This window comes from Poeciliopsis prolifica, unplaced genomic scaffold, assembly GCF_027474105.1.
Source record: "Poeciliopsis prolifica strain line A6 unplaced genomic scaffold, Auburn_PproV2 SCAFFOLD069, whole genome shotgun sequence".
Classification (NCBI taxonomy): Eukaryota; Metazoa; Chordata; class Actinopteri; order Cyprinodontiformes; family Poeciliidae; genus Poeciliopsis; species Poeciliopsis prolifica.
In genome coordinates this window covers 681,146-698,212 of record NW_026562444.1, presented here as the reverse complement: position 1 = coordinate 698,212, position 17,067 = coordinate 681,146, and the positions used below count along the sequence as shown (strand labels likewise).

At 43.9% G+C, this 17,067-nt stretch overlaps 1 protein-coding gene and 1 pseudogene across 1 annotated transcript; both read left to right on the top strand.

The window, feature by feature from the left end:
* Window positions 1-3,635: 3,635 nt before the first annotated feature.
* On the top strand, window positions 3,636-7,765 carry LOC129351719 (intraflagellar transport protein 57 homolog). The gene is made up of 10 exons (XM_055020640.1): window positions 3,636-4,018; window positions 4,702-4,876; window positions 4,960-5,250; window positions 5,350-5,418; window positions 5,502-5,624; window positions 5,708-5,779; window positions 5,913-6,044; window positions 6,113-6,175; window positions 7,317-7,383; window positions 7,465-7,765. The coding sequence occupies exons 1-10, from the start codon at window positions 3,864-3,866 to the stop codon at window positions 7,644-7,646; spliced, it is 1,329 nt and encodes a 442-aa protein (XP_054876615.1). The 5' UTR covers window positions 3,636-3,863; the 3' UTR covers window positions 7,647-7,765.
* A 647-nt stretch (window positions 7,766-8,412) lies between these two features.
* Window positions 8,413-16,620, top strand: LOC129351738 (transmembrane protein 71-like; annotated as a pseudogene).
* The last annotated feature ends 447 nt before the right edge of the window (window positions 16,621-17,067 follow it).

The window sequence follows — 17,067 nt, the reverse complement described above, 5'->3', positions numbered from 1 at the left end:
TGCGATCTGCTCTGCAGCTCTAATTCCAGCTCCAGTTTGCCTTTATAAGCAGATATTACCATGTTTCACCTGTTGCAGCTCGACAGACATCAAAGCGGCAGAAGAAACGTCTGTAATGAATTCCTCCTCAGAGCCAAATCCACCAAAAAAACATAATTCTGATTTATTTCAGCACTTCAGAGAGAAAGAGTGGGGGATGCAGCGGCGGACTGATTGCTTCTGCTTCATCTGTTTGTTATGCATTAGCGAGCACAATTGAACTCTTGAAGCAATCTGCTGAACAGCCTTGGGTGAAGACAGGAGAGCGGAGCTCCATTAAGACGTTTTCATTTTCCCTCTCTCAGTGTGAACACTCCTTCTGTGTCACAAACACTCGAGGAGTCTGTCTGAGATTGAATTTGTTCACAGGTAAAGCCGGAGCAGAAGCTTTTCATAAAGTAAAATGTTGCTGCTTTGTCTCCTCTGACAGATACAGAAATATAAAAACCCATTTCTGCTCCACAAAGAGACGCAAACCTGCAACAAGAGCTGGAGGAAAAACACTGGCTTTAAAAGAAGCCATCATATTTCAGCTTTATTTCAATAACCTGCGATAAAACTGAACAGACAGTTTCAGTTTTGTGTAGTTTTTATTTCCTTCCTATTTATTATTTTTTGTTTTTTTATTCCAGTGTATTTAAAAATACACTGGAACTGCAAGATATTTTTAAATACTGTGTAGTTTCAGTGTTTTTGTTTTTATTAGAGTTTATTAGACTCTGAGAGGCAAATTAATAAAAACCTGCTGCTGTTGTTTGGCCAGTAGTGACAGTTACTATACAAAAAATATGAATCATCAGAATGGAGATTATTGATCTCATTTAATTGATTGTTAGGATTATTCTGTATTTTTACAGTTTGACAATCTTTCCATTTTATCGGTGAAACCAGATGAATAACTGATATTTCCTTTGAAACTATGCGCTGATTTGTTTTCATAAACTGAAATAAGAAAAACAGGTTGGAATATTTTTGCAAAGAAACATTTATTTTTCTTTTCCAGTAGAAATTTGTGGCTTAATGCTGCTCTCTGGAGGTTTTCCAGACCCAAACGGTGAGTGGGCCTCCTCTTCCTCCTCCTCCTCCTCCTCTTCCTCATTTTCCTCCTCCTCCTCCTCCTCCTCCTCCTCCTCCTCCTCCTCCTCCTCCTCTTCGTCCTCCTCCTCCTCTTCGTCCTCCTCTTTTTTACGCTGTTTCTCTCCTCATGTTCTCTTCTTTCCCAAAAGTCTTTGTTTCAAATGAAGAAAAATGCAAACAATAGAGAGATGGAGGACAATTTGCTTCTGCCACTACATTTACATTTAAGTGCTGTAAATAAATAAGACAGTTAGCATTTTGTGTATCTCACTGATGTGTTGGTTTTCCTTCTGCAGGGAGATTTTATAAATATCCCAACGACTGTAAGGCAGCTAATTTGGGTCAGCAATCTGGTCTTTCTTATTAATTTTCATGTGTAACTTTTTCTGAGGAGAATAAAATGACCAGATCATCTTGTGAACGGTGGAAACTGACATTTAGAAACATTTATTTCCCAGCATTCTCCTCACCGCCTTGACAACCACGTCAAGCCCCAGGTGCTAATTTATTGCTGAAAGCGGTGAAAACCTGTCACCTATCACCTCTGTTAGAAAACATCCAGCAGCGTAATGATCCTCAGATTGGAGATATTTCTGTGCAGCGGTGCATAAATAGGCCGAGTGACGGATGCCCAGCAGGCCGTGGGCCGCCTGCCGGGCCTCAGGCGAGGCGGGGATCATTACCGCCTCGCTCAGGTTAAGCTGCGGATCCGCCCTCGTCTCTCCTCGCCGTTAGCCATCCATCCATCCAGCAGCAGCCAGCCCAGCGGAGGCGGCTGACACGCTGTCTGGTACACAGTTTTTACAGTTGAACTGTCTTCAAATCCACTGATTTAACTGATTATCATCAGTGGGACGACTGCTGTTCATGCAGTTTGCTGCTCTATGGGTTAATCCATTTGCTATCATAATACCAAGACATCAGCAATGGATGATCAATATGGGACGAAAGATTATTTCCAAACACCCAAAGTCCAAAAATTAGTCAGAAACAGAAACTGCTCAACAATGAACTCAAGGACCCAAGAGCTCCATCTTAGACTCTACAGGCTTAGTTATAGGTTAAAGGTCATTAGACAGCAATGACATAAAGAATAAGGCGTAAGGAGAAAGTCTGCATTTGACTCCTTGCACCAACTGCGAAAGCACGGTGGTGGAGGGATGATGATGGGGGGCTTGTTTACAGCTACAGGAACTGGGAACCTTGCAGTCACAAGGTGAACGATGAAAACCAAAATATTCTAGAGTCAAACGTGAGTCCATCCGACTCAGAAGCCTGATCCAAACCGGGTTCTGAAGGACGTTGCATTGGAGCCAAAATTAAGACTGTAGCGCCCCCAGTGGTCGCTACTCACAGGAGGCTATATTCAGTTTGAAGCTACTGATGTGATTAATGATCGTCCAGCATCGATAACTGATCAGCCGGCGCTGGCAAACTTGGGTTAGCTTTGCATCACCAGATTCCTTTTTCCTCTGCTGTCCATTAGCATGGATATAATAGCATCAGTCTTAGATACGCTAGCTTTAGCCTTAGATATGCTAGCATTACCCTAGCGTACCCTAGTATTCTCCTGCTCATTTGCCAGCACTGGCCACTCAGTTACTGGTGCCAACCTACCCTGATCAGCAGATTAGCTGAAGCTAGCAGCTAATACCCTTATTAGCTGCTAGCTTCAGCTTTAATAGTCTTAATTTTGTCCCTAATACCACACCATAGACTCATATATATGGCTGACATTCTCTCTCCTAAGATTTTAGGAGATTTAGATTTTTAAGCAAATATTTGTAGTAAAAATGCATGAAGCTGGTAGAATTTTCCTCTTTTTTGTGGGTTGTCATCACCACCCAGGTGGGTGAGGCTGCAGCTCAGCAGGCGGCGCTGCTGTCGGTGAGCCTGTCAATAAAAGCTCAGACAGCAGGCAGATAAAACCCCCTTCCTCCTGCACACCTCCTGCTGCACAGGGAGGAGGCATGAATTATTCACAGACACACACATGAACACACACATGAACACACACTGAAGGCCTGAGGAATCACTGGACAATACTTTACAGAAGGACAATGATGCTGCACAATAGAAAACAACATAAAGAGAAGTAATACAATTTTTAAAACTAACAACAGTTAAGGACTAATTTTACATCAGACAAAAACATAAAAAAAATGTTGAGTTTTGATTTAATTGAATGGGGAGCATTCAAACATTTTTAATGTTTTTATTTCTAGTATGATATCAAAATGAGATAACCTAAGGAACAGTGGGAAAAAAAATTTTAATAGGGAACGTTTTTATTCATTTACTCTTTTAGGGGAGGTGATGAAAGACATTATTTTCTTTGGATCTTTTTTGCTATTAAAGTTAAATGTTACTCTTAAAAGATGAAGGACCGTCGTTGCCCAGCAGGCGGCGATGTGAGGCTTCAGTAAAACAAGAGAAGAAGAAAAAGGACGGTTTAGCTTCTCCGCGGTGACAAACTGGTGTCTTTAAACGATTCTAGGAGTTTATATTAGGAACACATGTGTACTGTTTAGACGTTTAAACGTTGTCAAAACAGAAATTTATGACATATATGTTTAAAATTGGACCTAAAGATTAAAATGGATCGCGGCTAACTGCTAGCAGCTAACATTAGCCACATCCGCAGCTGCGTCGGTTAGAGCTCTGTTGCCCTGGCAACGGATAAGCATAGCATCCGAAGCTCGTTTTGCTGTTTTACCACTGTTACTTTTTAAACTAACGTCTCCGGGATGGCTGAAGAGGGAAGACGCGGAGAGGAAGAGGACCGGGGCCCCGGAGCGGCGCACCGGGGGTTTGTGATGATGGAGAACCTTCTGGAGAAGCTAAAGCTGCTCAACTACGAGGAGGAAGTTCTGTTGAAACACAACATGAAGAGCCTGACCAGGTGAGACGGACAGGTGAACAGATGCAGAGCAGCTTCCTGTTCATAGAGGAGTAAAGGAGCAGATGAAAGGTGTAGCTGAGAGAGAAGACATGGAGAACTAGAACATAATGACCTTTAAATCTGAATAAACATGAAACAGGCCTGTTTTTAGGTTCTTCAGAACATTAAACATGGAGATTTCTGATCCGGGAAACATAAATGAAGACGGTTAACAAGCAGCTCACTAAACTAACATTTTCTCTCAATCATTTCATGTTTATACATCTGGTTTCATTTTTACCTGGCCTTTTGCAATAATCAATTAATCACATAATTGAACATGAACTCAATTATTCCAATTTGCATAATTTATTGTTTTTCTCTAAAACTGGATGACAAAAGTTTTCCGTCATTCTGTTTTGTTGTTGTTTTTTTACTATATAACATGCTAACAATTGAGATGCATTATTATATTATAAATATGTGAAATTAATTTAGAAATTTCTGAGATTTTTGTATAAATTTATTCCTCTGTGTTCACATCATTTTCTTTGTTTTCTGTGATCTACATTAACCCTAAATTTAAAAGATCAGGGAAATTGTGTGAAGAAGTTCTGGTTCTGGTTCTGGACTGAAGCTCCAGGCTGTGTTTCAGTTTCCTTCAGTTCTAATCGTGTCCGGTTCGGTTCGGTCCGTCCTGCCAGGCATTACTTCGTCTCCAGTCCGTACCTGGCGTCCAACCCCGGCGAGCAGTTCTACATGTTCACCATCATCGCTGCCTGGCTCATCAACGTGGCGGGGCGGCGGTTCACCGACCCACAGGAGTACGACGAGCCCAACGCCATCGTGTCCAACATCCTGGCAGAACTCAGAGCCTTGGTGAGTCCAGCACATTTAAATGATGGGTTTTGAAAATGACCGGACCGGGTCTGGTCTGGTTTTGGACTCTCGGTGTTCATCAGGGCGTGAAGGTGGACTTCCCTCCCTCCAAGCTGAAGTCGGGCTCCGGTGAGTTCGTCTGCTTCGTGTTGGACCGCCTGGCCGAGGAGGCGCTGAAGAACCGAGGCTTCACCTTCAGACGGTGCCGACCGGTCCTGAAATCCACTAAACCTTTGACCCGACAGGAAGTGGGAGGGTTTCATTTCCCGTTTTCTGTTTCAGGCCAAAACTACCCTGCAGAAAACGCAGAGGAAGAGTCGGTGATGGACGGCGACGCGGAGCTGACGCTCAGCAAGGTGGAGGAGGAGATGATCGTAGGTTTATCCACCAATGGTTCTGATGAGCCAGAACCCAGTACTGCTGCAGGTTCTATCAGGAGGGTCCGACGGGTCTGACTGTGTCTCTGACCTCAGGAGGAAGCCGACGATGAGGAGGAGAACGTGATGGACCTGGAGGCGCTGAAGCTGCGCAACGCTCACGCTGTGAGACCAGAGAAGAAGAAGAAGAGTTTCCTGTCAGTCTGAACCCGACTTCCTCTCTCTGATCCGGTTCTGTGTTCTGGCAGGAAGCAGAACCGAGCTCCAAGCCGGACGACATCCTGGAGTCCACGGTGGACGCCGCCGAGTGGAGGCTGGAGGTGGAGCGAGTTCTGCCGCAGCTCAAGGTCACCATCAGAACCGACAACAAGGTCAGAACTCACCTGGACTCACCTGAGCCGCAGCGGACCCGTTCGGTTCGGATGCTGGCTCTGATTCTGCTCCGCTTCTCCAGGACTGGAGGATCCATCTGGACCAGATGCATCAGCACCGAGACGGGATCAAGTCGTCACTCAAAGACACCAAGGTGGGTTAATCCGAACGGACCCAGCTGGTTCTGGATGGTCAAATCCTGGTCGAATGGTCCAGCTGGTTCTGGAGGGTCCAGCTGGTTCTGGTCGGACTCTCAACCCGCCATGGGTGTTCCTGTGTGTCTGCAGAGCTACCTGGACAAGCTGCAGGACGACATCGGGAAAACTCTGGAGAAGGTGAGCAGCAGAGAGAAGTACATCAACAACCAGCTGGAGGCGCTGATCCAGGAGTACCGCAACGCTCAGGCCCGGCTCAGCGAGGTGAGACCCGCTGACCCAAACCCGAACCATTAACGGTACCGGGAGCTGATCGGACTGTCCTCCATCAGGCGAAGGAGCGATACAGGCAGGCGAGTGTCGGAGTGATGGCGAGGACCAGAGTCCTGGCTGAGGTCAGTGAACACACCACCATCAGTCAGTGAACACACCATCGGTCAGTGAACACACCACCATCAGTCAGTGAACACACCACCATCGGTCAGTGAACACACCACCATCGGTCAGTGAACACACCATCGGTCAGTGAACACACCACCATCGGTCAGTGAACACACCACCATCGGTCAGTGAACACACCATCGGTCAGTGAACACACCACCATCAGTCAGTGAACACACCATCGGTCAGTGAACACACCACCATCGGTCAGTGAACACACCACCATCGGTCAGTGAACACACCACCATCAGTCAGTGAACACACCATCGGTCAGTGAACACACCACCATCAGTCAGTGAACACACCACCATCAGTCAGTGAACACACCACCATCGGTCAATGAACACACCACCATCAGTCAGTGAACACACCATCAGTCAGTGAACACACCACCATCAGTCAGTGAACACACCACCATCGGTCAATGAACACACCACCATCAGTCAGTGAACACACCATCAGTCAGTGAACACACCATCGGTCAGTGAACACACCACCATCAGTCAGTGAACACACCACCATCGGTCAGTGAACACACCATCAGTCAGTGAACACACCATCAGTCAGTGAACACACCACCATCGGTCAATGAACACACCACCATCGGTCAGTGAACACACCACCATCAGTCAGTGAACACACCACCATCGGTCAGTGAACACCACCATCGGTCAATGAACACACCACCATCGGTCAGTGAACACACCACCATCAGTCAGTGAACACACCACCATCGGTCAGTGAACACACCACCATCGGTCAATGAACACACCACCATCGGTCAGTGAACACACCACCATCAGTCAGTGAACACACCACCATCAGTCAGTGACACACCACCATCGGTCAATGAACACACCACCATCAGTCAGTGAACACACCACCATCGGTCAGTGAACACACCACCATCAGTCAGTGAACACACCACCATCAGTCAGTGAACACACCACCATCAGTCAGTGAACACACCACCATCAGTCAGTGAACACACCACCATCGGTCAATGAACACACCACCATCGGTCAGTGAACACACCATCGGTCAGTGAACACACCATCGGTCAGTGAACAAACTACCATGTTTTGTCTGTTTCAGATCAGTGAGGAGTTGGAGAAGGTGAAGCAGGAGATGGAGGACAAAGGCAGCAGCATGTCTGATGGAGGTGAGTCTTAATCAGCCGTTTCCCTCCCCAACATGTCCGACCCGTTTCCTTCCTGCGTCTCTGTTTCCTTCTGGTCTGCAGCTCCAGTGGTGAAGATCAAGCAGAGCCTCACCAAGCTGAAGCAGGAAGTGGTGCAGATGGATGTGAGGATCGGCGTGGTGGAGCACACGCTGCTGCAGGCCAAGCTCAAGGAGAAGTCCAACATGACGCGGGACATGCACGCCACCAACATCCCTGATTCTGCTGCCGGAACCTTCACCTAGAACCGCTGAGGTTCTGCTCCTCAGCGGCACCGGGAGGCCCAGCAGCTCCTCTGTCAAATACGTGTTTTATGACATAACTACAAATATTTATTGAATTGTTTTATATATTTCATACTTGTTTAAATAAACTGAAACATCTTTTTCTAAATGGCTAAGCTATTTATTACCCAGTATGTCCACTAGATGTCACCATTGCTGCTTCCAAATCAACATTTCTACCTGATGAAAACTGAAAACAGCAATGAGAAAATTTCCTAAATATGTAACAGAAAGTCAATCAAGACTCCTCTGTTAAAGAGGATGCTCACACCTTCAAAATAAAACACCTGCTTCACCAAAGTAAGATGATTTCCTGAAATAGTCATAGTGGGAGAATTTAAAGAAGTAACAGACATTTTTATGTGAAATAAAGTCTACAGAAATGCTTTAATAACCCCAAACATTTGAAAATGTGTAAGTAATTAGACTTTCAGATTTTGGCAGTTTCTAAGTAGAAATATATTTATTTTGTCTCAGGGAAACTTGATTTAAATATAAATATAAGCATGCAGATTCAAACAAATTAAGAAAAACAGAAAAATAAGAGTAGGAGGCTGGACTATTGGAGCAAACATAAGAAAATTAGTAATTCATTCATTAAAGCCTGATTCATAGAAAATTCTCTGCTTTTACTCTGAAGGTTCTGACCGGAAGCTGGGTTTTGGCTCTGCGGTTTCCGGTGAGGCAGTCAGGCGGACAGACTTCTGTAAACCCGAAACCTGTGAAACAGCAAATAAACCAAAGGAAACAGGAAAGAAAACAGGGAAGGAAACAGGAAAGGAAACAGGAAGGAGGTTTTTACGGCAGGAAGAGGATTTATTTGGACTTCCGGCGAGGAACCGAGAGGAAAAACAACCCGGTGAGTTCAGTCCGTTATTTTTCCTTTTGTCTCGATTTGAGCAGAAAATTCAACAAAAATACTGAAAAAAATCACGAAAACAAGTAAACCCATTTCAATAAGTATTCTTTAGTTTTCATTCAACAGAAACCGCCTTCAATAACTTTAATCACTTTAAAAAGTGACATATTGTCACTATTGTTGCTTTAATTACAACCTGGTCAGGCTGAAACCCCAGATAGATTTATCCCGTTATATTCTTTAAACTATATTTGCAAAATAAAAACCAAAACTCTCATGGAAATACTGGCAGCTGAAACGGCTGCTAGTTTCAGCTGCCAGTTCAGCGGGATGATGATGCGCTTCAACATTAAAACTATACAAGCAGGAAAAGCTTCTTAATTTCAGCAGATTGCTTAAAAATCAATCACAATAATGAAAGATTCGTTAATCTTCCAGGAAATGATCCGTTTATTGTGACGCTCCGGAGTTCTAGTGGTTCTGTTGGGAACTGGTTCTGGTGGGATCTGGTTCGGTCCAACCCTGGTTTCCTGTGACGCGTTTTCCTCCAGCATCAGCAGCTCCCAGCCTGCTGCTGCTGCAAGGCATGCTGGGAAGCCGCCTCTCAGACCAGACAGGTTCAGGAATCTGCAGTTGAGCCTGAATATGGATCAGATGCTCAAGATGAAGAATCAGAGTTTAATCCTGATGCATGTTTGAACTCCTGACGGTTCTGCAGCTCTGACTCGGTTCTGCAGCTCTGACTCGGTTCTGCAGCTCTGACTCGGTTCTGCAGCTCTGACTCGGTTCTGTTGGCTTTAGCAGTCCAAACAGACAGAGCTGTTTGGACTGCTGTCTGAAAACAGGAAACGGGATTCAGTTGGTGAGGAAGTTTAGAGTTTCACAAGGAAGATGAGAAATAATCATGCAGGGTTTTTCCCTCCTTGCCTTTAACAATCAGATGTTATTATTTTTAAAAATCAGGTCTTGAAATTGAATTGTTCTGCCAGAAACTGAATCCTAGTTTATTCATCCTGCAGGATCTATAAAACAATCACATGAATATTCCCATATCTCCATAAGGACATAGATGTTTCTGTGGCTCTTTATTTAATCAGGACTCTCAAGGTTCCTTCACTGTCTGGAAAATCCTGGAAAAGCTTGAACTTGATTTAATCAGTTTTCATGTTTTAAGAGTAAAAATCTTTCTGTTTCCAGACTTTATTTCCTAGATCTGGTTTCTGAACGGCAGAAAATAATAAAGACATGTTTCTGAAAGGAAGTTCCCCAAATAACTGCAGTCATATTTAGTCTTATAATTAAAGACAGAAATAATAAACACAGCAAGGTTTAAACGTAATGAATTATGGCTTCATATTTCCAGTCTACGTGGCAAAAAGAACAATTAATGAATTGTATTATATTAATGAACCAGTAGAAAGCCAGACTACATCATTACTTTAGACATCGATCCGAAACTCAGTGAAACAATTTTAGATTTCATCCTCAAAGTTTTCATCTGGTCTGGAAAAATAAAAGATGGAATAAATGCCCAGACATTGAAAGTGCTCAAATATTTGAATCTGCAGAAGTTCCTACAGCTGATATTTAATATTTACCATCTTTCACCAGCAGCAGCTGTTTTCTGTAGCTCTTTAGTTCCATCCAGTGATGACAAACTCCTGCTTTTATTTTTAGAAAGCTAAATATTACAGGTCTGCACCATTTCATCTTTACATCAGATATTTATAGCAAGACACTCGTCAGTTATTGTGTTTTTCTAATATCATTTATCTTTGCAGAATTAGGTTAAAAGTTTGAACAGTAATTCAGTTTAGGCCAGAGTTAGGCTTTTAATAATCTATTTTTGTATCACAACCTATTTGCCAACTTAAAAGTTTTCACTTTTAGTTGCCTTTTTCTGTATGAATAAGCATAAAAAACATCTTAGAAAACTTATTTTTCCATGCAAGAGTTAAAGTGACAAAGCTGTTTGCATTTTTCAAAATTCAGAAACTTGAGAAAGTTAGTGTTCATTCCAGACGACCTCTGCTGGACGTCTCTTCTAGTGACTCTGGCTTTGCTGATGTCAGAGAAACGAGTTTCTGAGTTTTGTGTTCAGCTGATAAACGGTTAACAGGAAACATGAGCTCAGAGTCACAGCCTCCTTCTGTTTCTCTGCTTGTTTTTCTGCAGCTTCGCCTCTGCAGGATGTGATAGAACTGCAGCAGATAAACTTCTCCCTTCTCAGCCTCAAGGTAAAAATAAACTTTTTAAAAATAAGCAGCTATTTAAAAAGCTGGGAGTAGATTCTGTTAATCCCTGCAGCTCTAATCTGTTGATCAGATTTGCACAGATTAGCTCTTCTGTCTGAGAGGAGAGAGACTTACTGAAGATTGCAACTCACTCCAGATCTGAGCTTCAATTATGACCAATGAGCTGAAACCATTTCTGCAGAAAATCCTCTAATCTGAGCCTCAATGTTCAGCTATTCGAACCGAACAGCTGAACTGATCGGTTCTGCTCTCTCTCACCCAACCGATCGGTTCTGCTCTCTCTCACTGAACTGATCGGTTCTGCTCTCTCTCACCCAACCGATCGGTTCTGGTCTCTCTCACTGAACCAATTGGTTCTGCTCTCTCTCACTGAACCGATCGGTTCTGCTCTCTCTCACTGAACCGATCGGTTCTGCTCTCTCTCACTGAACCGATCGGTTCTGCTCTCTCTCACCCAACCGATCGGTTCTGCTCTCTCTCACTGAACCGATCGGTTCTGCTCTCTCTCACTGAACCGATCGGTTCTGCTCTCTCTCACTGAACCGATCGGTTCTGCTCTCTCTCACCGCTGCCCGTCGGGTTTCTGCTGTTTCACAGATCAACAGACGAGACGCAGCGACAAACATGTCTCTGTTCTTCTCTGGAGCCGTCACAAGTACGTCCCACACACACACTCACCCACACACACACACACACACACACACACACACACACACACACACACACACACACACACACACACACACACACACCCATTCACAGGTTGAAAACACGTTTGCCGAGTCGGTGGTTTAAATTCTCCCCGATTTATAAAACAGCATTTCATGGTGCTGCCACCACCGTGCTTTACAGTGAGTTTTATTTAACATTTTAATTTCGCTAAAATCCACCATTCATTGCAGACAGATGAAAATAAAATGAGTGAAATCTGTTGTGAATTTGCTCATCCTGTAATCCTCCTCCAAGCTTCACAGTCTGGTAATTGGTAGAAAATGATCCTTTAGCAAAATGTAGCTGATTAAAGATGGAGGGAAATGAATCATCTGACAACTGATCACAGGAAACTCATGTTTACAGTTTCGCTCTATATGGATCTATATGGAGTTATTATGTTTCTGAGGAGAGAAAATGGATCTAAATCTAAACCTGCTGACATCAATTCAGTTTTATCTGATTCTGCTGCTGTAGGAATGTTTTTCTTCCCACCGTCACCAGGTGCTTCACCAGAGCAGAGTTGGAGCTGATGATTTAATGTTTCTTCTGTTCAGAGGTTAGAGACCATATGGACACCTTTCGTCAAACAATTTTGACAGGTGGCCCCGCCCCTTTTTAACTGGATGTCCCGCCTCCCAGCATCAGGCCAGCTTGCAGCTTTATCCATCACAGGTCCCAGATCAGGTTTCACCGCCATTGCTGTTGCTGTTCAGGAAGCACGTGCTTATTCACCGTTATGTCAAAGAATGTCTTGAGATCCCCGAATGTGAAACAGTAGATGCAGGGAAGATGGGTTCATTTTCCTCAACAGCAGAATGAACTCGCTTAGACCCATTCATTGTAAAGTTCTGAAACAACTGTTACAACTAGAGTGCTCGATTTTTCCAACATTACTCACAGCAGAAACAGTAAAAAAGCCAAACCCATGAACTCCGTCTCTATTGGCTCATTCAGAGCCAGTGGAGCAGATGGGCGGGGAATGGGAGATGAGGGGGGGTTGTAACTGAATAATGGAAATGAGGGTGGGGGACAGCTTGTTGGGAGGCGGGACATCCAGGTAAAAAGGGGGCGGGGTCACCTGTCAAACAGTTTGACGTAAGGGTGTCCATATAGTCTCTGTGTCTCTGACCTGAGGAATGTCCCGCTGATTAAAACTCGTCTTTATTTAGAAACCTGCTGGTTGCTGAAGTAATCAAACCTCTTCTGTTGCTCAGGTTCCCCGATAAAACGGCGGCTGCGTGGGAATCACTCCTGCCACAGGTGAGACGTCTCCGATAAAACAGCGGACGGTGAACTGTCAGGTTTAAGGACATTATTGTTGTTTTGAGACCATTTCTAGGTCCATAAAGCAAGAACTCATTCATAACTTTAGGTTCTAATTTAACACTGGAACTGGAAACATCCTAAATAAACAAAACAACAAATAAAATGAATTATAAAGTCCAACTAGTTGAGCCCAAATCAACAGACTGAAACATCCAGTTTTTGGCTGAAACAGAGAAAACAGACAAACAATGAATCTGTTCTTGTTGCGACAGACATGAATATTTAAAGGTTGGCAGTAAAACAACTTTCTGAGCCCAGAAGGAAAACGGATGTCAAAATGTTTCTACTTGTTTAATCAGATTTCTCTAAAACATGAAGGAGTGAAATCAGGATAAATAAATAAAATGAAATCCAGACGTTTCGTCCCCCTGCAGCCCCGACGCCTCCCTCCTGTCCCCGACTCGTCCTACGTCTGCTACCCGTCTGCGCTCGCCGGCGCCCCCTGCTGCTGCCGCCGCTCGCCGCGCCTCCTCACCAACGGTTACTATGACGTCACCGAGGACAGCTTCTGCCTGGACGAGGACGGAAACGTGTCTCTGACCGACTGCAGGACCAGCGTGTCCTACAAGGAGAACCTGGTCAGGTGAGGTGTGACATCATCACACAGGTGGGAACAGATTCCTGCCCTGCAGGTGAACAGCAGCAGGTGAACAGCAGCAGCCAATCAGAGCGCGGCTTCACTCAGCTGTAAATTCTTCCTGAGTGACTCAGCGGCGCCGCGGTGATGTCACTGACGGCAGTTGCTAGGAGACGGTCAGTGTTATGGGATGTTTGTGGTTCTGTTTGGGAGCTGCAGCAGGTCACAGGGTACTGCCCCCTGCTGGCGGGTTTTAGCTGCTGTCGGTTGTTTTCAAATATTCTTTTTGTTCTGTTGCTTTTAAACTTTTTTATTTTTTCTGTTACTTTAAGGATATTTTAATGTCACTGAATCTTTATTGAAGATTTACATTTGTAACATTATTCAGTAAATTCTTGCTAACTGCTAAACTGAAAACCGTTCAGTTTTTAATCTGTAAATTTCTCATAAATTTAAAGTTGATTTGTGTTTTTTTATCCATTTCATCCTATTTGAACTTTTTTCTTCCTCTCTTTGACTTTTGCTGCAAGAACATTTTCAGTCTTTAGTTATTTTTGGTGATTTTCAGTCATTTTGGATCTTTTTCAATAGATTTTCTTCCAGTTTATTCTCTGGTTTTGATGCCCAGCAGTCGTTCTTATTTTTATTTTTGTCTGCTTTTTTCCTCCTTTCCTCATTTTTTCTGCTTTCTAAAGTTTTTCTCCTCATAGTTTTTGTTGCGATGTTTCGTTTTGTGATTTTATGTCCAGACAGTTTTTCATCTTGTGGATGTTTGCTGCCCCCTGGTGGCCACGTTCTCATGCTTGGATGTTCTTGCTGTTGTTTTCATTTTCAGCTTTTTAGAAAACTCTGGGCTTTCCCAGGTCTTGTCCTTCTTTCCTCTCTGATGGTTCTGCAGAAACTCGTCTGTCGGTTCATTTTCCTGACAGCTGTTGACCTCTAGGCGTTGCCTAGCGACAGAGCAGTGACCTCGGCGTCTCTTTGCGTCCTCAGAGTCTTCCGGCGGCGGCGGAAACCCCGCAGCGCCCTGGTTTCCCTGCTGAGCGGCGTTTCAGAGAGCCAGTCATGGCTGGACCAGAAGGTGTTCGGAGGCATTCTGGGAACCGGACTCAGACAGGACCCGGACCCGGACCTGGACCCGGACCCGGACCTGGACCTGGACCTGGACCTGGACTGGGCCCGGGTCGGCCAGCAGGGGGCGTCTCCGTGTCGATTGGACGAGTCTCTGTGGGCGGGGCTAAACGCCGATCTGGACGATGGACGAAGCTTCACCTATGGTGAGTCTGCAGAATGACCCGGTCCAACGCCGCTATCATGAGCCGCTGAGGTCACAAGACTCTTCTTCCTGGTCCAGATCCCAGCGAAGCCCCGCCTCCTCCAGGCAAAGAAGCCCCGCCTCCTCCTGATGAATTGGCCCCGCCTCCTGGGAAGATGCTGATCCAGGAGGAAATCTGCTCTGAGGTCAGTCAGTCCACGCAGGGCTTCACCCAATCACTGAGCGGCCTCTCCGAAGTCCCGCCCCCTCCGGCCTTCTACAGCTGCTGCCAGGCGGCACCTGAACCTCCAGGTGAGCCGGGACACCTGGGCTGACCTGTGACCCAAACCGTCTGGTTCTGATTCTGAGACGCTCAGGTTCCTGAAACTGTTTCATTTCAGGGCCGACGATGAAGGCTCTCCTCATCCTCATCTTCAGCATCTTCATCATAAGCGTTCTCTACTCAGGGTGAGACGTCGACCCAGTTAAACCAGTTTAACCAGTTAAACCAGTTTAACCAGTTTAACCAGCTAAACCAGTGAAACCAGACAAACAAATAAAACCAGTCAAACCAGTGAGACATGTTTACCCGGTTAAACCAGCCAAACCGGCTAAACCGGTTTACCCAGTTTACCCAGTTTAACCAGTTTGTTTTGTTATTCATGATTCTTTCTTCCTGCAGCTCCTGCTGGTGGAGCGCCATGGTAACGGCCGCCATGTTGGCGACGATCTCAGCCGTGATGTGTGAGTATGACTGGGCTGCTGAGGTTCTGGGTCAGGTTCTGGGGTTCTGGGTCGGGTTCTGGGGTTCTGGGTCGGGTTCTGGGGTTCTGGGTCGGGTTCTGGGGTTCTGGGTCGGGTCCGCTCCACAGAACAGATTCAATGTTTTTTACATCGTTTTCCAAACTCCCATCAAAAATCGATTCAGAAACATAAAATAAATAAATGAAACAGATTTTTACATTAAAAAATTAAATCAAAGTAAAAATAACGATAAACATTAAAAAGTTGAAATAATGTGGATTAAAATGTAAACAAAATAAAATAAACTTTCTAATAATAAGAAAACAAATGAACAGCAAATTAATACAAACATAAAAAGTCAAATGAAATTAAGTAAAAATTAAAATATTATATAAATGTAATAAGAAAAAAATTAACTAAAATGAACAAAATAAAAACATTTTCTAGGAATAATTATTTTATTGTTTAGAATGAGATATTTTTATGATGAGTTCATTTAATTTTCAGAGTAATAATTACATTTTTGGAAAACAAAACAATAATAATAAAACTTACATTTTTTCATTTTCTTTCTTGGATGCAGATTAAAGAAAAAACAAATAAATTGACAGTAAAGTCATGAAATGTTTTGTTTTCATATTCCAGTCGTGACCAAGTCGGGTCCGATGGGCGAGTGGAGGAGAGCCAAGACCGAGGTGAGTCCAGAAACGGTCCGAACGGGTCGCCGATGCGCTGCAGAGAAACCACTGACACTCATCCTCTGTCCCTCAGGACATCACATCCAGGAACGAGTAGGAGCCGGAACCGGACCAGGACTGGACCAGACCCGGACTGGAACTGGACCAGAACCAGGCAGGATTCTGTTCCTGCAATTTTCAATCCCGCTGGACAAAAAGGTGAAACTGGTTCTGAGCTCTGGAGGCTTTTACAGATAACTGGGTTTGAATTCACAGAAAGAAAAATAAATCATGGATGACAGAAGAGAGGAATCAATAATCAATCAATAATCTGATTCAACCAGCAGATAAAGAGTAAAAACTGCTGTTGGATTCAAAAGGAGCTCAGACGCCGTTGGGTTAGCTTAGCATCGCAAAGAGCTGCAAAATCACCAACTGGGAAACAAAGTTTTCATCAAGTTTTTATTTCACACAAAAATCACCTGGAATCCTGCAGAAGATTTAATATTTTATATTTCCAGACGAGGAGCGATGATTATTACGTTTATTTAAAATAGAAAGTAAATAAACCGCAGCTTCAGGGGAGACGCATGAGAGCAATAAGAATAAAAAACATTTTGTTGTCGCAAATTTAAAACCAGAAAACCTTCAAAACCTAAAATCCTGAAATATATATATTAAAAATGTAAATATTGAAAAAGGACCTGCTTTAAATTACATCTAAAGCTGCAGTCAGGTCAAGGCTTTTATTTTGAAAGGATTCCTCTCTGTATGGAGAGCCTGCAGTGCTTTAAATTTAACATCTGAGATAAAAAAAGATAATCTATAAAACTGACCACATGATAAGCTATAAGTGAAAGACATTTTAAAAATAAAAATTAAACATAAATCAATTAAAATACAGTCAAATGATAAAGCTTAAAAATCTGATAAATGAGCAGATTTTCTCCATCAATTCAGCTGTAAATATGATAT

Coding starts and splice junctions, on each gene's coding strand:
- LOC129351719 (XM_055020640.1), top strand. CDS start 3,864: ATGGCTGAAGAGGGAAGACGCGGAGAGGAAGAGGACCGGGGCCCCGGA. Junction 5,625..5,707: donor CCATCAGAACCGACAACAAG/GTCAGAACTCAC, acceptor CCGCTTCTCCAG/GACTGGAGGATCCATCTGGA. Junction 6,176..7,316: donor GGACCAGAGTCCTGGCTGAG/GTCAGTGAACAC, acceptor TGTCTGTTTCAG/ATCAGTGAGGAGTTGGAGAA.